The sequence below is a fragment of the Peromyscus leucopus genome, chromosome 14, assembly GCF_004664715.2.
Source record: "Peromyscus leucopus breed LL Stock chromosome 14, UCI_PerLeu_2.1, whole genome shotgun sequence".
Lineage (NCBI taxonomy): Eukaryota > Metazoa > Chordata > Mammalia > Rodentia > Cricetidae > Peromyscus > Peromyscus leucopus.
Window position 1 is genome coordinate 20,926,860 of NC_051075.1, and position 21,818 is coordinate 20,948,677.

General features: G+C 43.8%; 1 protein-coding gene across 2 annotated transcripts in view; it reads right to left on the reverse strand.

The window, feature by feature from the left end:
- The window catches only part of Heatr5a (HEAT repeat containing 5A), a 109,227-nt gene that overhangs the window by 16,547 nt on the left and 70,862 nt on the right, over window positions 1-21,818 (reverse strand). For both annotated transcript variants that reach the window (XM_028869683.2, XM_028869680.2), the window contains 8 exons: window positions 19,810-19,945; window positions 15,123-15,302; window positions 9,284-9,523; window positions 7,954-8,135; window positions 6,919-6,987; window positions 4,329-4,508; window positions 2,099-2,321; window positions 636-881 (listed from right to left, as the gene is read on the reverse strand). In XM_028869683.2, coding sequence (XP_028725516.1) covers window positions 636-881; window positions 2,099-2,321; window positions 4,329-4,508; window positions 6,919-6,987; window positions 7,954-8,135; window positions 9,284-9,523; window positions 15,123-15,302; window positions 19,810-19,945 — 1,456 coding nt within the window. The remainder of the gene's footprint in view (window positions 1-635; window positions 882-2,098; window positions 2,322-4,328; window positions 4,509-6,918; window positions 6,988-7,953; window positions 8,136-9,283; window positions 9,524-15,122; window positions 15,303-19,809; window positions 19,946-21,818) is intronic.

Genomic DNA, 21,818 nt, shown 5'->3' on the forward strand with positions numbered 1-21,818 from the left:
AACACACCAGCATAATCCTATTTTTTTAAAAAACGTATATAGCAGGAAATTCAGAACATCTATCTGTAGAAGCCTCTCTTCTGGAGAGACAGCTCAGTGGTTAAGTGCACATACAGCTCTTTCAGGGGACCCGAGTTCAGTTCCCAGCATCCACACCGGCAGCTCCAGGGAACCAAAGCCTCCTCTGGCCTCAACGGGCACCTACACTCACATGCACTTACAGACACAGAAGGCACACATGCCTACATATAAAACAAACAGAACTATGGAAAGCTGGATGTGGCGGCACACTTCTGGAATCTCAGACTTGGGAGTGAGAAGTTCCAGGCCAGCCTGGGCTACATTCTGAGATCCTGTCTCAAAACAACCCCCCTCACCCACCAATCAAAAACTTCTGTAGAAAGGAAGGGACTAAACTTCTTTTGTAAATTCTGTAGTTGATCAACTTGACAGCGAAGCCAACTTGTGACAGGATTCTAGACTTAGTATAATACAATTTGTAATATTTTAGCTTCACTAATGATGTCACCAACAAGCAGCAAAGAATGAGGTGACAGTCCCCAGGGGGAGGCAGGCAGTAAGGCACAACTCAAGGATAAGCCCGCTGGCACTGTTAGGCTCTTTGAAAAGCTGACCTAAAATCAGATGGAACCGGTCAGTGTAGACATCCTCCGGGGACTTCACTGTAGCCCCAGAAGATGATGAGCCCTGGCACATGGAAGTCGGAGTTACAGGCCTTGAAAGATTGGCAGCTTCTTCTTCCGGGTCAGCGAAGCCTGTGCTGGTGAGCCACAGTGCAGCAGCGTGGAGGATGAGCGCCCAGGAGCTGTGGTAATGCAGCTTGGCGTGGTCACTAGTCTCCGCTGTGTAGAAAGCACCGCCTACCAGAGGAGGAAGCAGTCAGTAGGAACTGCAGACACCGCCTTCCAGTGTTCAGAAAGTGCATCTGGAACCCTTCCAGGCAGCCCCTGAGGCGCCCCCCCCACTCCCCCAGGCAAGTGCTTTCCGATGTTATCAGCACAGATGAGCTCTGTCTGTTCTTGGGCTTGACATGCATGAACCCTCTCTACAGTTTGTCCGTGCTCATCTTACTGTGCCCCACATTTCTGGACATTTGTTCATGTTGCTAAATTGCTTAGTTCTGTTACTAATGTTTGACTTTTCCTGGCATTATAGCTGTTGGGTCCCAGGGCTGATTAAAGGTAACTTCTTAAGATTGCTGTGGGATGTCTTTCTATATGCTGTGAATATGTGTTGCTCTGATTGGTTGATAAGTAAAGCTGCACTGGCCTATGGCAAGGCCGCTTAGAGGCAGGTGGAAATCCAAGAGAGAGACAGGAATAAGAAAGGAAAGAGAGAGAGACACTGAGAGCTGATCTCAGCCACCAGGAGAAGCGAGATATAAGAGAATAGGTAATGCCATGAAGCCATGTGACAAAGCACAGATAAATAGAAATGGGTTAACTGAAGATATAAGAGCTAGTTAGCAAGAGGCCTGCTATAGGCACAGTTTGTAAATAATGTAAGTCTCTGAATGATTGCTTTATAAACAGCTGCAGGACTGCGGGGCTGGTGGGACTGGAGGAACCTCCTGGCTCCACTAGATTGGCAGAAGTGAAACCATGTCTTAAGTTGGAGAGCGTGAAAAACCACGCTGGTGCGCACATAGGGTATTAAGGCTACTCTGGAGAGGTATTTCCAAGTACTCTATCTTGTGAGGACAGATGACTATGACCTGGGAAATTAAAATTTTCTGGTTCTCAAGAAAAAAGAACAGAGCTGGGCATGGTGGCACATGCCTTTAATCCCAGGCAGAGGCAGGCAGATCTGTGAGTTCAAGGCCAGCATAGTCTACAGAGCGAGTTCCAGGACAGCTAGGGGTGTTACATAGAGAAACTGTCTCGAAAAACAAAAAACGAAACAAGAAAATTTCTGGTTGTCTACATTAATGCAACTCTTAGCTGCTTATCCCATGAATAAAAATTGTTCTGGGGGGAAATGTTTCAGCTAAACATCACACACTAACAAACTACAGGAGAAATCATGGAATAGAAGTCACTGTCACTCTAGATATTATTAACTTATTTTTCCTCCTTACCTTCAACAGGAAGCTGGGAGGCAAATTCTGCAGGCAAAGTTAAGAGAGCAAAATCCTGAAGTGCAGCAAGCCAGAGTCTGCTTAGTGTGCCCAGGTCTGCGCAGACTAAGTCAAGAAGACCATCAGTCGGAGGGGACCGACTTCTCACACTGTCTTCTGAATTAACAGTGGTCTTCAAAGTTTGTTTGTGATTTTTATGTCTTTGCACAGCAATTATGTAGACCTGTTAAAAGTTTATAATTAGAAGGAAAATCTTGTGTCTGATGAAACATAGAATGTTTTTATGCTTCCTTGAAGACACGGGCTTGCCTTTGAGAACATCCAACTTGAAATGCACTGTGGTATCAAGAAGGCACGTAGGGCTGAAGAGATGGCTCAGCGGATAAGAGCACATGCTGAGTCATCTTCTAGAGGATCTGAGTTCAATCCCCAACACTCACATCAAGTGGCTCTCCACTGCCTGTAACTCAAGTGGCGGTGTGACTGTGTAGATCCCATGCCCTCTTCTGGCATCCACACTATCCACACATGCATGCACAGCACACACTCAAAAGACACACAACACAAAACTAGTTAAAAATAAAGTGCTAAAAATTATTTAAAAAAAAAAAAGAAGGCATGTATGTATAAACACATACAGATTGTAGAAAGATAAAAAAAATAATCTCTGGGGAAGAAGATTAATTGCTTAGCAATTAAGAGTACTGGCTGCTTGCAGGGGACCTAGGTTCAATTCCTAGCACCTATATGGTTACAAGCTACCATCTGTAACTGAAGTTCCAGGGAATCTGATGCCCTCTTCTGACCTCCACAGGCACCAGGCACACATGCAGTGCAAATATATATATATATATTCATACACATAAAATAATAAAATAAATAAATCTAAAAAGAAAAAACAAAACAAAACAAACCCCTCCCCTGAGCTGTCTCGGAGATAATAAATACTGGGAAACATCTTACCACTCTGCATTTCAACACCATGGCAGCTGCGAACAGCAGCACTCTTGGGTAACCTAATAACCCACCTCACCACGTGGCTGCAGACAGCTCTTTCTCAACTGAACTGCGGGTACCAAAAATATGCTTAGTAGAATTACCACTAAGCCACTATAAAAAGGTTTACTTAAATAGACTCATGGACTAAAGAATAACTTTAGTCCTGGAACTCTAAAACCTAAAAGAGCCAACTTTGAAACAAAACAAAACAAAACTCTGAAATATGTATGTTGTGTTAAGCTAAGATAATGGCAAAACTGGACAAATTTAGTTCAGTTTTTATACACAGCACAGTATGAATACTCAAATACTTTACTCTAGATATGCTAATATGCTTGATTATAAGGTCCCTGTTATTGCCCCTGACTTCTCAGACAGATGAGTAGAACACACACTGGATTACTTTCAGCCCTAGTTTTGATTCTAAATGTATCTGGCTCCAGGAATTTCAGACAGGGATTAGGGGCCTCTATTACATAGAATATGTTGATCAGTCATTATCTGAGGAAAAACTAAGAGAAGGTTTAATGAAAAACAAGGAGATTTAAATTACAAATAACACCATGTGAATAGAAAGTTTTATTTGAAAATGATTTTTTGTTTGTTTATGTTTTTTTGTCTTTTCAAGATAGGGTTTCTCTGTGTAGCTCTGGCTGTCCTGGAACTATTCTGTAGACCAGGCTGGCCTCAAATTCATAGAGATCCACCTGCCTCTGCCTCCAGAGTGCTGGGATTAAAGGTGTGTGCCCATCAATGCCCAGCTTTATATAGCTTCTTTAATTCATAACTGCTCCTGCTTGACTCTTTAGACTGCTTTTCCAAAGTCAATTCATATATAAATAAATCTCACTTGGAATCTTTTATCTTGAAAACGGACTACTACTTAACTGTGGCACAGCTGGTCTCAGCATTTGAGAGCTGAGGAAAGAGAATCACAACTTCACTGCCAGCCTCAGCTACATGGGAGGACCTTGCCTCAAAACAAAAACAAACAAACAAAAAAAACCCCAACCAAGCAACAACCACCACCAAGGTTAGGGTATGGCTCAGAGTTACAGGCCTTCCCTACCATGTCTGGTTCAATCAAGGACCTGAGTTCAATCCTTGGCAAACACAAGCAGACTAACAAAAACCCTGCCAACAAGACTTCCGCATAATTGTATTTTACAGGCCACAGTGTTTCCGGTGTCTAACGGCTTCCATAATTCCCATATCAATGAAGAGCACTGACCTCTGCCCAGGCTTTCAGCACGGCCAAGATCTCCATGGTAGAAGCACTCTCATTATACAGATGACTGAGAGCCTCCTTTCCGGCCTGGATCTTTGTTAGTGATGAGACAAGTAGCTGATGAACTCTGCGGAGGTCACCGAGGTCACTTACAACTCCACTTGCTATCCAGGCACTGCAAACCTGGTTTGGAGAAAACCAAAAATTCGATGGAAAAATTCTGTAGTTCTTTGTGAGTTTAGTAGAGCCCACCCAAATCTTAGGAGGAATCTAGCCACGGAAATCATCTTTTTTTTTTTTTTAAATTTTAAATGATTTATTTATTTTTATTTTATGTGCATTGGTGTTTCGTCTGTATGCATGTCTGTGTGAGGATGTCAGATCCCCCGGAACTGGATATACAGACAGCTGTGAGCTGCCATGTGGGTGGTGGGAACTGAACCCAGGTCTTTTGGAAGAGCAGCCAGTGCTCTTAACCTCTGACCCATCTCTCCAGCCCCTCTAAGAAAGATTTTGATCCTACTAATCAGTTTATTTTATCTAAAACACAAACCAAAGCCACCACCACAGAGCACCATTCCCATTCCGCAATGCAGGGCCAACTACAGTGGCTCACGCCCACAGCCCAGCAGTGGGAGGCAGAGGCAGGAGGAGCGGGAGTTCCAGGCCAGCCAGGCTACAACAGGTCCAGTCCCTGAAAACCAAAGGGGAAGCTGGATGTGGCAGCACACACCTTTAATGTCAGTACTCGGGAGGCAGAGGCAGGAGGATCTCTGAGAGTTTGAGGCCAGGCTGACCTACATAGTGAGACCAGGTCAGTCAGGGCTGCAGAGTGAGACCCTGTTTCTAAACTAACCAACCAACAAACCCGTCACAACACTAAACCAAAGGCTGTAAAATATGCAAGGCCGCCTTACATTTACTAAACTTTTAGGGACTCTACTTTCCCACATCCATGGTAGGTCTCTTTCTAGAGAAAAATACTTTTGCCCTTATCCATGTACTGCTGGCCTCTGACCTCCTATTTTCAAACTTTATTATTTACAAAGGCAGTAAGTTAGGAAAAGCTGGACTTTCTACTGACACGGCGGCTATGCTAGGGTGCCCAGGAGCAGCGGCTGGCACTGGAGCTCCATGGGTTCCTTCCACTTATGCAGATTTATTGACACAGAACCCTATGCTTTTGTTGTTGTTCTTCAAGAAAGGGTTCTCTGTGTAACAGCTCTTTCTGGTTGTCTGGGAACTCTCTCTGTAAACCAGGCTGGCCTCGAACTCACAGAGATCCGCCTGCCTCTGCCTCCTGAGTGCTGGGATTAAAGGCGTGTGCCACCGCTGCCCAGCACAGAACCCCATTTTAAGTAGAGAAGAACAGCTATTGATTTATTCATTCATTTTGGGTTTTTCAAGACAGGGTTTCTCTGTCACTTTAGAAGCTGTCCCTCCTGAGCACTGGGATTAAGGGTGTGCGCCACCTCCTGGCCTGCATCTATTTATCTAAATCTTGTCTCATTTGCTAAGATTTCAGGTGGTTTATGGCAAGAACACTCATACAAAGAGATGCTAAGTCTGGGACTTAGGACAAAAGTTCCTTATACACAGTTCTCCTGATACTGATGGTACTCAAACAGTTCCAAAGTTCAACGAGGTAAAAACAAAGTGAATGCTGGGAAGGCTTCTCAGCAACAGAGCACACACTTTAGGTGGCATGTATGAGGCCCTGCATTCAACTGCAGCAGACACCCTTTAAAAACAGTGAAAAGAAAAGGGAAGACGAAAGGATGGATGCAAGCTGTATTATGTTTATAACTTATTACTCCAGGTCACCTACTGGGCTGGCCACCGAGTGCCTGCCAACACACCCCCAGGACACCCACGGGCTGTTTCCAAATGCATCGCCCAGCTCTTAGAGACATGTAAAACATGCTTCACTTCGCTTGAAATGCGAACCTGGGCTCTCCTGGCACACCATTTTTAGTCAACCAAAGTCTAAAAGTTTGGTAACTCATAATGCTGCTGATAATGTGGGAAAACAGGTATTTGCATACATTGCTGGTGTGAGTCTGATCTGGCAAATTCCTCTAATACACCCTTTTCTGACTCACCAATTCAGTCTATTCAGTGAAAGGACCTATACAGGATGACTCGCTGTGGCAATATTTTTATTTTATTTTATTTTTTGGTTTTTCAAGACAGGCTGTCCTAAAACAGGCTGCCTCGAATCAGAGTTAGATCTGCCTGCCTCCCGAGTGGAGTGCTGCATTAAAGGCGTGTGTCACCACACGCAGTTGTGGCCGTATTTGTAAAGGGGACAGAAGAAACACTGACCAGCCCATCAGCATCAACTGTTCTAGTAAACGCGACTCTCACAGCCTGGGGCACCAGGCAGCTGTGGGTGAGCAGCTGCTGTTTCCCAAACGTCAGAAGGGAAGGGAAAGGGCGTGCTGACACGACTGTGAGACTGTAAGAAGAACCTTGAGGACGGAGCTCAGGATGTAGCACAGGCTGGCTTTGGCTCATGCAAGCTTCCTGCCTCAGCCTCCCCAGTGCCTGGCTGCTCAGGTGTCTCTTGAGCTTTGCCTTTGGATCCACGTACCTGACACGCTCGGGCAGTGATGTCGGGCGGCGTCTCCGAAGTGAAGGCTGGCCGCAGAGCTGCTCCAACCTGACAAGGGATCACACCGTACGTCAGACGTCAACAAGGGAGCCCTGCTCTAACGCTCTGGAAATCATCCACTAAGGACAGGTCTCACGGCCCACTATATCCATCTGTCCTGTATGGCAGCACACTTCCGCCTCCAGGGAAGAGCCCCACTCCGAGAACTCTGTCTGTGGAGTTGCTGTGGAGCTAGTAACTGGCTCCAGAGAACCACATCTCTCAAGCCTTTTGCTGGAGAGGGGCTGTTTCTCTGTAAAGGCCTGAGTGTGGGAAGAATCATCTTGTTACCAATCAGAGAGGTGTGTGTGTGTGTGTGGGGGGCGCCCAGAGGAAAGCCAGTGTGGAGAACCCCCATGTTTCTTGCACCGGCAGTTGTATGAGGGCAGAAACAAAGTGCTGGCCTGGCCAAGCTGTTACAGTATCTGTTCCAACATGGGATTTCCTGCGCTTCACCCCTCCTTTGGCTACATCCCCATGCACACACTGGCTCTGTTTGCTGGGAAGAGGCGACGGAGCTGGCCAACCAACTAGAGAACTGTTCTAGAGGTCTCCTATTTCCAACCATCACAAACTGCTGTCAATCAACAGACAGGTCACCAGATCTACTTCCATCCTTGGACTATTAAACACAGAAGGTCATATGCAGCATTCCGATCTAGGAGCATTGAAGGTAAAGCATGTATGCAGCCTGATTATTTACTGCTGCTGTAAATTAGAAAGGTTTTAATTATAAAATCAACCTGGAGGGTACAGCTACTGTTTTAACATATGATGTTGCTTTTACGTGGAGCTTTATAAAATGCTAGCTATCAGATTTGTCCTACGAATGCATGTACTTTCTGTGCACAGAGGGTAAGGGCCATGGATCAGAAGAAAGAATCTCTGTGAACTAACAGGTGACAGACACGACTTCACAGCCTTTACCAGTGGTGTTTACAGCAACACCAGAGAGCTGTAGCAGATAATGCTTACATTGGCTTGATACTGCTCCAAAATAACATGACCCGGGAACTCGGGCTCGGGGATATCTGCAAATCGTCGAATTACAACCAAGAGTGCGTCAAGGCCAGAGAGACGGAGCTGGTCACTATGGTCCGTGGCAGCCATAAAAGCCATGCGAATTAAGTCAGCAAGATGAAGCACCAAGAAATCATCTAGAAGATGGAAAATATGTACTATCATGAAAAAGAATAGGATAAAACTAAGATTTACGTTATGTGATAATGTTCTCTCTGCATTTCACAGCCCACACTCTTCCTTTTAGGCCTCCCAATTTGACTTACTGCTCTGTTCCATCCTGTGCTAATAAAATAGACTTTCAGGCTCAATTTAATGCACACGCAAATATACACAAGCCACCTGAACCAAACAACTCTATAGACGGCTCTTCCAAAGCCCAAAGCAGAACTGAGGTTCTTCAGAATAACCGAGTGCTAGCAGTGTCTCCACAAGCACTCGGTCCAGACTGTCTGAGAGAAGCACACTGACTGTACTCCGCAGAGCTTGGGCTGTGACGAACTCAGCAGTAACTTATTCTCCTTATGTCAAGTTGGTGACAGAGGACTTAAAAAAGTTCCATGTAGCTCTTCATATGGATTATGTTTTTTTCCACATCTTGTCAAACACAAAAATATATAAAAACAACTCTAGCTACAGAAATGAAAAATGTTAATTCCTTTCATTCCTAATTCTTGTTATAAAAATTCTGAGGAGAGAGAGAAGAAAATCATTTAACAGTGTTCCAGTAGTGCTTAGGAAATCAGCATTTACCAAGAAAACACACAACAAACTCAGTATCAGTTAGAGTACACAGTAAAAACTACTACATCTTAGTAACAGCCAACTACAATCTTGATTTGTAGTATGGAGTCAGGGAGACAGTGAATGGCACACCGATTTTCTATCATTAGTGTCTAAAATGATATTCATCCCAAACACGTATCAAAATAAACGCTTGCTTGAAAACTATTAAACACAACGTATATCAGACTGGCAATACCAACATTTTGATTTACAAAAAATTTAAAATTATGTTTACTAATATGTGTGTGTGCATGTGTACAAGTGTGCCACAGTGTGTGCAAGCACCAGAAAGTGGCTCTTCTCTTCTACCTTACAGGTTCCGGGAACTGAAGCCGTAACATTTTACTATTCAACACCTATTGAGTACAGGGCAAGTGGGTGGTGGCTTGTCCATCTAGAAGAAGGCCTGGCAGTGCTGTAGCGTCATTCAAAAGGAAAAGAAAGCACAGCAGCCAGCCCGACGGCCATCCTTCGCCTGTTCCCCTCCCGGGCCACTTACTTCTTGAATCACGTTTTTTCAGTTCTTGTGCTAAAGCAACGTCAAAATGGGCGCTGTTTGCATTCTCGCACTGCGTGATTATTCTGCAGACACAGTCGGCAGCGAAGACTCTGGTGGCCCATCGGGGGTTACTGAACGGGTGTGGTTTTCCGTCACTTCTGCTGGTCAAGACGGAGGCATCATCTCCTCTGTCTCCATCCTCCTCTTGCATTGGATCCACGCAAGTTACAGCTGTAAAATCTTTATCAAGGGGAAACATACACAATTACAATTAACCGGAAGACACAGCTATTAAAGAACACAAACACAACTCCAAATGCAGACTAGAATTACTATTAATCAGTCATACACCCTTATGATAACAGAATATAATTAGGTCTCCTAACAACTGGCAACAGTATTAGTTGTCACTCTGATCTCCAAAACAACAACAACAACAAAAAAACCCCAATCATCAGAAGGCCTTAAGTGGATTTAAGTTCTTGAACCTATTGAAATAGTCAGAAAACACACACACAAATATTTCTGTTAGGACATTCACTGCTATTATTATAGTCTCAAAGTTATACTTCTAGCTACCAGTTAGGGAAATGTTTCTTATTAACAATTAACTTTTTCTTTTGAGACAGGGTCAGTGCTGGGTGGTTTTGAACTCCTAGAGATCTGCCTGCCTCTGCCTGTAGGGTGTAGGGATTAAAGACATATGTCATCATGCCTACATCTGTTAACTTGTTAACTGTTAATCTTACTATCTCGTATGTCAGTATTTTGAACGTGTGTGTGTGTGTGTGTGTGTGTGTGTTAGGATAGTAAAGAACTCACTAGCGAAGTTTTACCAAAGAATACACGGTGAATAAAAAGTCTACAGAACCAGATGTGGTAATGCACACTCTAACTCCTTGTACTCTGAAGGTAGACAGGCAGATGAGTTCAAGGCCAGACTGATCAGTAGAGAGAGTTGCAGGTCAGCCAGGGTTACATAGTAAAGAACTATCTTAAAAAAATAAAAATATGGGTAGTGGTGGCGCGGCGGCGGCACGCCTTTAATCCCAGCACTCAGGAGGCAGAGCAGGCGGATCTCTGTGAGTTTGAGGCCAGCGTGGGCTACCAAGTGAGTTCCAGGAAAGGCGCAAAGCTACACAAGTGAAACCCTGTCTCGAAAAACAAAAAAAAAAAAATAAAAAATAAATAAAAAATAAAAAAAAAAAATTAAGAGATAAAGATATAATAAAAAGGATGAGAAAAAGAGATGAAAGGTCAAGTTAACAGATGATCTTGAAAGTTTCCCAATAAGAAAGGATGGAGTCAAATTATAGAGTATTAATAAAATCAAAACACCAAAAAACCCCCAAACAGCAATGACAAACTAAACCAGACCTGCAGGATCAGAAGAGGTCAAGGTAGAATGCAGGGGTCCAAAGAAAGCACCAGGAAAGGAATGAGAACCCCCTGCTCCACATGCCAGAACCACAGAGAACAAAAGGAGGCCACAGTGAACACGGGTGCCCTCTCAGCCCCTCACACACACTGAGTGCGGTCTGCTAGAACCATAGCCTAGAACCTTGTCTTTAGTCCCGTGCCAGCAATTTGCTCCCATTTGTTCATCTCCACTCTTACACACATGCGCGGAAGAGGAACCCTGTTCACTGTTGGCAAAGCTGGTACAGACACGGTGGAAATCAGCATGGAAGTTCTTCAAAAGCTGGAAGAGAACGACCAGATGGGCCAGCTATCCCACTCCTAGGCCCAGAACCAAGGACTCCATGGCCCATCTCAGAGGTCCTGCTCATCCATGCTCACTGCTACTCTGTAAGCCTAGCTACTCATTAGCTGATGAATGGATGAGAAAATGTGGTATTTTATTCAGCTGGAAAGAAAAATGAAATGGTGAAATCTGCAGAAGGACAGGCAGAACTGGAAAATATACTGAGTGGACACAGGCCCAGAAAGACAAACGGCTCGTGTTCTCTCTCACAGGGATCCTGGTTTCATATTTAAGATTTGTATGTTTAATTTGGAGTGCCTGTGGCAGGTAGGAACACAGAAAGGTCCCACAGAGGGTGACAGGAGAGCGGGACATATGTTCTATGAAAATAGAAGTGAAAAATATGGCGGGTAAAGGAGATGATGAAGTAGGGACAGTCAATATTTATGATCTTTATTGAATTGTTAACTGAAGCGGTGTGTGTGTGTGTGTGTGTGTGTGTGTGTGTGTGTGTGTGTGTGTGTGTGTGTCTGTGTGTTAAAGGCCTCTGAATGAAGGTACCTGTTTAGGTATTGGATGATACTGCTCCTAGAAGCCATGGGCTACTGAATGGAAATCCAGTGTCAGGCATGAGATCCTTCTCTATGAGTTGTGGTCAGGGAGGTGCCAGAGGCAAACAAAATGAAACATTAATTATGAAACACAACTGAGTCAGGAACCTCAGGGAGCACAAACGTGAAGTTAAAAAAAGAGCTGGGCATGGGGGTGCACACCTAGGATCCTAGCACTGAGGGAGTGGAGGCAGAGAGAGCAGAAACAAAATTTAAATAAGAAAGACAGTAGAAGAAATTAATGTAATAATGAACACATTTAAGGAAATTAAGTTTTTTGAAATAGGGTTTCATGTAGCACAGGCTGACAATGAATTTGCTATGTAGCTGAGGATGAACTTGAACTTTGAACCATCCTGTTTCCACAGGATTAGAGGTGGTCTTTTCTTCTTTTTCTGGGGCTTGAACTCAGGGCCTCACATGTGGTATAGGTAATCCTCTATCACTGAATTAGATCCCAAGCCAGAGCTACATTTTCTTTTAAAGCAGAAGTCCTCATTAAGTCTTAAGTTGTAGACAGTAGATGGTATGAGGACCAACCACTAAGTCAAATCAGACGAAACAGGACAAACCCTCTAGGAATTCCACAGTACTTTTTCCTTCCGCATAGTTCACCCACTAGAGACCTCTGTCAATGAAACTGGAAGGTACTGAAACTCTTGAGGATATGCAGATTTTAAAGGTAAACAGATGAGGTAAGAGTTGAATCTGTGTCTCTAGGTAAGTTACCCATCTCTTCAAGCCAGCTTTCTCTTTGGGAAAAAGGATAATCCAGCCTATTCAGAGGGTGAGTTAAAAGATTAAGTCAGATTTAAAAATTACTTTTCAGGCTGGAGCAATGATTCAGTGTTAAGGACACTGGCTGCTCTTCCAGAGGACCTGGGTTCAATTCCCAGCACCCACATGGCAGCTCACAACTGTCTGTAACTCCAGTTCTAGGGGATCTGACATCCTCACACAGACACACATGCAGGCAAAACACCAATGCACATAAAATTAAAAAAAAATCACTTTGCCTGAAATGAAATTTGCTTTTTCTCTTCTCATTTCCACTTAAATTAAGAAGACACAGTTTAAGACCTCAAACATTCTTTTTATTAGGCGAAGGCATTAGTCAAGTAACATGATTTTCAATACTATTGAATTCTTTAACTTCATTTTTAAATTTCTTTTTTTTCCTAAGGCAGGACCTCATATATTTCCCAGGCTGGCCTCAAACTTGGCTAAGGAAGACATTTAACTTCTGATCTTCCTGCCCCCTTCTCCCAAGTGCTGTGATTACAGGCATATGCCATCATACCAGTTTTGTTTGTGTTTGAGGTGGTCTTACATAGCCCAGCCTGGTCCCGAATTCACTATGCAGTAAGAATGAGACTGGTTTGAGTTCTTGATCCTTCTGCCAGGATCTCCACGGAATGGGATCACAGGCATGCAGCCCACACTGGGCATCTGTGATGCTATTCTTGGTTGTGAACTTGACTACATCTGGAATTAGGCTAAAACCCAAAAAAGGAGAGCACACACACCTGTGAGGGATTTCTGTTTAATTCAAAGAAGGAATATCTACTTCTAATCCAGATCTTTGAGGTAGGAAGACAAGCCTTTAATTGAGATCTATTTGGGCCATGTCTTCTGCTGGCAGCCTATATAAGGACACAGAAGAAGGAAACTTGTGCTCCTTCTCTGCTGCTCTCACCTTGCTAGCAAGTTCATTCCTTCACTGGCATTAGAGCTACTTCTTTGGGATTCCAGCATATACTGTAGACTAGCTGAAACATCCAGCCTCACAGACTGAGCAACTACCAGATTCTTGGACTATCGGTTCACAGGCTGCCATTGTTGGATTAGCTGGACCACAGCCTGGAAGTCATTTTAGTAAATTCCCTATGTAGATATACATATATAGAAATTCATTCTATAAGTTCTGTTACTCTAGAGAACCCTGACTAATACAGCATCTAACACCATTTGAAATTAACATTATTAACTGTGGAGAGACCAGATTGCTCAAAATGTCAACTATTGGGTGTTGGTAGGTACTGTTAGCTCACTGTCTATCGCAAGGCCTCAGTATCACAAAATGTCAACTATGGTAACTTTTCTATTATGTTGACATGTAGCAATCATTTATAATACATGCAAAGAAATGGTATAACTATGTTGTGGTTTGAAAAAAAAAAAAATGGCCCCCATAGGCCCATAGAGAGTGACACTATTAGGAGGTTTGGCCTTATTAGAGTAGGTGTGGTCTTGTTAGAGGAAGTGTGTCACTATGGGGGCAGGCTTGGAGGTCTCATATGTTCAAGCTATGCTCATTGTGACACACAGCCTCCTTCTGCTGCCTGCGAATCAAGATGTAGAACTCTAAACTCCTTCTCCAGCACCATGTCTGCCTGTACATTGCTATGCTTCCTGCCATGATGATAATGGACTAAACCTCTGAAATTGTAAGCCAGCCTCAATTAAATATTTTCCCTTACAAGAGTTGATGTGGTCATGGTATATCTTCACAGCAATAAAACCCTAAGACAAACTGTAATGTGGGAGGTGGAGCAGGTGAGGAGTTCAAGGTCATTCTGGGCCACACAGATGAAAGCCTGCCTGTGGAACATGAAATCCTGTTTCAAAAAGCAAAAAAGCTGCTGGGTGTGGTGGCGCACACCTTTAATCCTAGCACTCAGGAGGCAGAGGCAAGCGGAGCTCTGAGTTCGAAGCCAGCCTGGGCTACAAAGCCAGTTCCAGCACAGAGAAACCCTGTCTTGAAAAGTGAAAACGAAACAAAAACAAACAAACAAAAAGACAAGTGTGATAGCACACACCCTTAATCCCAGCACTTGGGAGACAAAACCAGGCAGATCTCTGTGAGACCAGCCTACAGAGTAAGACTTTGCCAACAACAAACAAACAAACAAATAAATAAAATAAAGCAAAACAAGAGGCTGGAGAGAAGCTAAGCAGTTTGAGCATATCCTATCCTCGCAGAGAATCTTAGTCTAGGGGACGCAAGGCCTTTGTCTGGACTCTGAAAGCACAATACCCATATGTACACAAATCCCCATGCAGTCACACACACAAAAATAAATCTTTTTTCAAAATGACAAAAAACCCCAAATTGGCCGGGCGGTGGTGGCGCACGCCTTTAATCCCAGCACTTGGGAGGCAGAGGCAGGCGGATCTCTGTGAGTTCGAGGCCAGCCTGGTCTCCAAAGCGAGTTCCAGGAAAGGCACAAAGCTACACAGAGAAACCCTGTCTTGAAAAACCAAAACCAAAACAAACCAAAACAAAACAAAAAAACCCCAAATTGTTACAGAAAAAAACTAAGACAAAAACAAAACAAAACAGCCTAATCATTACATTTGTGCTGTGCAAAACCAAGACAATTCTAATAAGACAGAGCAGCATCTTCATTTGAAGGGAGCAGTGATCACACAATAACTAACATAAGCAATTAAGCGAACCAGTTGTCCGTGGCAAACCATTCCCTACTAGGTTTCTTTCCTCTGGTTTCACTGTTGTACTCACCGGCCGATGCAGCTAGCACATCTTTACAAAGCTTTAACCAAAGGGAGAGCTTTTCCACTGCCATGGATGTCAGCATGTGATGTAAAGTCTCTCTGATATCCTGGCATAAGCTTCTGTCTGTCTCTTTATCTAGTAAGGCCAGCAGCGCCCCTTCAAGGCCCACTTCTCTGATGTTAGCATCTGGCAAGAAGAAAATGGAAGATCTAAGTCACACAGGAAACGGAACTGCCACGTGAGAAGCACACATGTTCAGTGGTTACTAAACACCACACATCAATGTACTTCAAAGGTTAGCCTAGATACTGTGCTTCATCTACTGAGGTTGAGATTAATTCACAGCTGACCTCTGGGGTTACTTACAATCCTGTACAGCCATTAAAAAAAGGAACCTTAGTAACTCTTTTAAGAGTTAAGGCTATCAGTCTATCCAGACAGTTCAGTAGATAAAGAGCTTGACAACCCTGGAACCCACACGATGGAAAGCAGAGAACCAACTGACTACTATGACTTCCACATGTGTGCAAACCCACACACAATAAATAAACGCAACGAAAATTTAAAAAGTTAATGTCACCTTAATTAGATAAATAAATAGTATCTAATCAATGTAATCAATGTTCAAAGCAGCAATATAGGATGTATACATATCCTCCTGCCTCAGTCTCCCAAGCAGGTAAATTACAGGCCTGTATCACCAAACCCAGCTAAAGAATCTAAATAGTTTAAATTAGTATGTATGTGTACACACAGCTCAAGGCACATGTGTGGAGGTCAGATGATCACTTGTGGGTCCTAGGAATTGAACTCAGGTCATTAAGCTTGGCAACAAGGACCTCACCCTACTGAGCCATCTTGCTGGTCCCTTAAATTAAACAAATTAAACAGAAAACAACTACTGATTGGTGACTAGAGTTCCACTTCTGAGTTAACGTACATCATTATACAATATTCCCACCGAAGAGTAATAAAGCAACTCAGAGGAGCAAAATAGCTTCAATCCAGCATCTACTTCCTTTAACTCTGAAACATCAAAACCCAGTACAGTTTCTCTTTAAGATTGGCATTTATGGGGCTGGAGAGATGGCTCAGTGGTTAAGAGCACTGTCTGCTCTTCCAGAGGTCCTGAGTTCAATTCCCAGCAACCACATGGTGGCTCACAACCACCTGTAATGAGATCTGGTGCCCTCTTCTGGCCTGCAGAGATACATGCAAACAGAACATTGTATACATAATAAATAAATCTTAAAAAAAAAAAAAAAAAAAGCCAGGCGGTGGTGGTGGCCTTTAATCCCAGCACTCGGGAGGCAGAGGCAGGTGGATCTCTGTGAGTTCGAGGCCAGCCTGGGCTACCAAGTGAGTTCCAGGAAAAGGCACAAAGCTACACAGAGAAACCCTGTCTCGAAAAACCAAACCAAACAAACAAACAAACAAAAAGATTGGCATTTATGAAACTGTTTATATTCTACAAGTAGAATTCTCTTTTAACGATCAGAAGGGAGCAGTAGGGATGCTTCAGATTAGCAATAAAAGGCTATACTAACTAACGTTAAGACAGCCATAGGCTGGGGCTTCAGGACTGTGAATTCAGGATGCTACTAAGACACTGCCAATCTTCCTGGGTGGGAAAATAGGTTGTGGCAGAGAAGGAGTCTGTGTGTCACAATGCCCTTCTTGGGAATGCAAGCTGATGTGTGTAGACTTAACTGTGAAGTCTACAGCCCGCTTTGAAATGACATGACAAAAATTAATGCTGTCAATATGGATGGAGACACATATAAAACGAGCATTATAAATATATTAGATAAGGCGAATTATATATTCGCTGCACAGTTCTTTCAACTTTTTAATGAGTATCACATATTAATTTTTTATTTAAAACATTTTTAATATTTATTTTTTATGTATGAGTGTTTTGTTTGCATGTATGTATATGTACTACATGTATGCCTGGCACTTATGGGTGCCAGAAGAGAGCATTGGATCCCCTGGAACTGGAGTTATGGATGGCTGTGTGTCACCATGTAAGTGCTGGGAACTGAACTTGGATCCTCTGTAAGAACAAGTGCTCTAAACTGCTCGCCATTTCTGCAGCACCGAGTATTAAACATTTTAAAAGGAATAAGACAGCGAGTTCTTCACTATATTTTTACTCACATAGCTGATGTAGTATTTTATTTTTTCCTGACCAATGAGCATTTTAAAAAAATGTTCAAAAAATTTAAAGAAAACTGTAGGTGCTGGAGAGATGGCTCCACGGTTAAGGATGCTTGCTGCTCCTACAGACGACTCGGGTTCAGTTCCCAGCACTCCCTCGGCAGCTCACAAATGACTGTAACTCTGGTTACAGATGCTCGCTCTCACATGCATACACACAAAATAAAGCACAGTAAGTACATCTTTAAAAAACTGCCAGGGAGTGGGAGAAGGGGGTGGCCCACGCCTTCAATCTGAACACTCGAGAGGCAGAGGCAGGCGGATCCCTGTGAGTTCCAGGCCAGCCTGGGCTACAGAGGGAGTTCCAGGACAGCCAGAGCTGTTAAACAGAGAAACCCCTGTCTGTTGACCTCCTAACTACTCCCTTTTACTTCTCTCTGTCTCTCTCTGTCTCTCTCTGTCTCTCTCTCTGTGCAGCTTACACTTACACATCACGGTACATCATCAAAGGAAGTCAGGACAGGAACTCAAACAAGGCAGGAACCTGGAGGCGGGAGCTGTCGCAGAGGCCATGGAGGGATGCTGCTTACTGGCTTGCTCAGTCTGATTTCTTATAGCACCCAGGACTACGAGCCCAGGGATGGCACCATCCACAATGGATGGACCCCGCCCCCATCAATTACCAATTAAGAGAATGCTCTACAGGCTTGCCTCAGCCTGATCTTATGGAGACAATTTCTCAATTGAGAGGTTTCCTCCTCTCAGATAACTTTAGCTGTGTCAAGCTGACATGAAACTAGCCAGCACACATGTATACAATGATTTTGATCATATTTTCCTTCCTACTCTTCCCCCTAATTCTTTCCAGATCCACATTCACCCAGCACAGGTTTAATGTACTAAGAGAATAACCTAAACTTGAAAGACTTTGACAGTAAAACACATTATGGACCTGAAAGTTTGAAGCTGGGAGCTTTGCGAAAGCTGTGACTTTCTGAAAGTATGATAGTATTTTGGAAATTATACATACAAGAATGGGGTAACATTATTACTTACAGTTAAAACCACATGAAGTTTGAGTTACTTTTATCAGTTTTAAAATGAAGGGATATGGGTCAGGAATGTGGCTCAGTGATAGAGCCTGAGGCTCTCTGGGTTCAATTCTTAGCATTGTACAAAATAAAACTGGATATACATTTAAATTTTACTGTGGCTGTAGAAAAGCCTCTGTGGTTAAGAGCATTTGCTGCTCTTCTAGAGACCTGACTTTGCTCCCATCCACCTACAATTCTACCTGCAAGGAATCTGATGTCCTCTTCTGAACTCCTCAGGTACCCTCACGTACAAATACCCAAACACAGGCACACATCTGCATGCATAATTGAAAAAGAAACCCACAAATTTTACTGAGCAATGTTGAATTCTGCTCTACAATGGAGAAAGGACAAAAAAATCTTTTAACATATAGCAGGACTCATCTCTGTTTTGTTAAATGTTATTTTGGTGGAAGGCAAGCATGCATGAGAAATTACTTTAGGACAAAATCTAATTCCTTTCACAAACTCTTTAAATGTGTGTGTGCTGAGTGGTGTTGGGCACAACTGAGCACACGTGGTGGGCAAAGGACAATTTGCAGGACTCAGCGTTTCCTTCCGATGTATGAGTTCTGAGGACCAAACCCGGCTCCACAGGCTGGCGGCAACGGCCTTTAGCCAGACAGCCTGCTGCTGTGAACAAACCCTGATGTCAGCCCGGATCCTTGACCGACCAATGAAGGGCTGTCAAAACAGCTCATGGAGACAGCTCGCTGGGCCAAGAACTGAAAGGCATTTCTCACAAGTTCTCACATGAGGTGGACACTGCTAGTTAGCTCAATTTGAGAATCACTGCTCTAAGCCGCTGCGGTTACAAGGTGAAATGGTAACGATTAGAGGTTACTTTTGCAGCAGGTTTCCAAGACCCTACACATTAACATTTACTAAGCTTTTTGGGGGCTGTTTTTGTTTTTGAAGACAGGATTTCTCTGTATATCTCTGGCTGTCCTGGAACTCGCTCTGTAGACCAGGCTGGCCTCGAACTCAGAGATCCGCCTGCCTCTGCCTCCTGAGTGCTGGGATTAAAGGCGTGCGCCCTCACTGCCCGGCCTTTACAAGTTGTAGTGGTTTGAAAGACAATGGCCCCCAAAGGAGAGGCATTACACAGAGTGTGGCCTTGTTGGAGTAGATGTGGCCTTGCTGGAGGAACTGTGTTACTGCCACTCAAAGGCAGGCCTTGAGGTCTCATCTATACCGCCCAGTGTCTCAGACCACTTCCTGTTGCCTGTAAGATGTAATGTTCTCAGCACAGCTACAGCACCATATCTGCCTGTACTCTGCCATGTCCCACCATGATGGCAATGGACTGAACCTCTGAACTGTAATCAAGTTACCCCAATTAAATGTTTTCCTTTATAAGGAAATAGAAACCCTAAGACACTTAATATTTAAAAATACATGTATACATGGAAATTCTTAATACTGAAGAAAAGAATCACCCGCAGCCAGGTCCCTGCTGTCCCTGGCCAGCAGGACAGCATGCTCTGAAACTTCAGCTGCTTCTCTCTGCACCAGCTGCCGCAAACAAGCCAGAACTGCTCTTCTCAGCAACAGGTAGGGGGAACACAGATTCACCTGAAAGATGAGATGTGGGGAATGAAAGCTAAGAAAGATTCTGTCTTGGTGGCACTCAGTAGGTCTAACACATATGTCTCTTGGTGGCACTCAGTACATGTTCACTGGACTTTCTTCTGGTTCTATTTAGCTCATTAGTAGGCTGGACACAATTTATCAAATACAGCTAAACCTTTCCAACTGTTCCTGAACACATAGTTACAAGTAGAAACAGCGCAAGGAACAACACGCACACTAAGTTATGTACTATACATATACACACACTCAAGCAAAGGCTTTGGCAAGGCTGGCAGACCAAGGACCTGGAGAAAGACAGTTCTGAGATAAGGAAGCTCAGGGAAGGAAGGAAGGCCTCCCACCCTGTCCTCATGCAGTGGTGCTCACGGTTCTCCATGAAACATCGAGCAGTCACAGGAATGCAGGCAAACGGGGCACGCACGGGTCAGCCCGAAGCTCTGGGGTCAGAAAGCCGCAGGGGGAGCCCTCGTCTATCACCTGCCGGCTCTGCGGCCCGGGGCAAGTTGTTCAGCCCCTCTGGGTCTTAGCCTCCACAGAACGACTGCCAAGTTAACACCGAGTGCCACGCCCCGTGCGGACCCCAGGGCCCACAAACAGGGACAGCCAGTGTTTATGGGTGTGGCTCCTCATGACAGCATTTCACTCAGAAGATTACAAAGTATACTTTCAAATGAATCTCACCCAGAAAAAATGATCAGAAACATTCTTTAAATTAAAAAAAAAAGTTTTCAAAAACAACTTCTTTCTTTTTAATTTATGTGCACTGGTGTTCTGCCTGCACATATGTCTGTGTGAGGGTGGTGGATCTCCTGGAACTGGAGCTGCAGACAGCCATGAGCTGCCACGTGGGTGCTGGGGATTGAATCCAGGTCCCCTGGTGGAGCAGCCAGTGCCACTGAGCCACCTCTCCAGCTTCTCACAAAAAATTCTCCAGTAACACTGAAAAAACAGCAACTTTTACATACATGTCTACATACATGTAACATATGTCTACACATAATACATGTAAATCACAGTGGGTTTGGCAGCAGCTTTATTTGTAGCAAATGATAAGCTTGGCAGTGTACTTCAAATAATCAACTGTAAGTTAGAAGTTTCCAGATACCAATTTCTTAACTTTTTTGTTTTGTTTTTTGAGACAAGAGATTCTCTGTGTAGCCCTGGCTGTCCTGGATCTCACTCTGTAGCCCAGGCTGGCCTCAAACTCACAGAGATCTGCCTGCCTCTACCTCCCAAGTGCTGGGATTAAAGGTGTGTGCCACCACTGCCAGGGTAATTTTTTTTTTTTCTCTGAGTGGGAATTTTGCTATGTAGCCTAGACTGGCCTTAAACTCACAATTTTCCTGTCTCAGCTTCCTGATTATAGACATATACCATCGTGGCCTGATCCTGGACACAAATTCTTACTTAATGATCTCCAAGGTAATATAAAATTTAGAGATATAAAATTTATTTCTCCTTAACTAGGGTAACAAAGACCAATCTGACGTGGCCTACAATAATTTACATGTTTTTTGAGGAGTAGAAGGATTGGACCCAAAGCCTCACGGGTGTCTTCCATGGCTTCCCTTAGCCCACTATGCGTTGTCATAGTGATTTTCAAGTTAAAACTGGACCAACATGGCACAGCTAGGACAGAGAGCTGGTGATTTGGGATATTTGGGAAGAACAGGACTGAAGCAGGTGAATTTCTTGCAGAAAGTGAGGCTAAATTTTAGGAAAAACAAAATGGGTGGTGGCAGGTACTGTCCACTGTATAAGGAACACTTGCAAAAAAGGCTGGGTTCTAAATTTATGAGTCAAAGCTATCGGGTAGGTCATCAGTGAAACACAAGGCGGAATCTGCTTTGCAAGT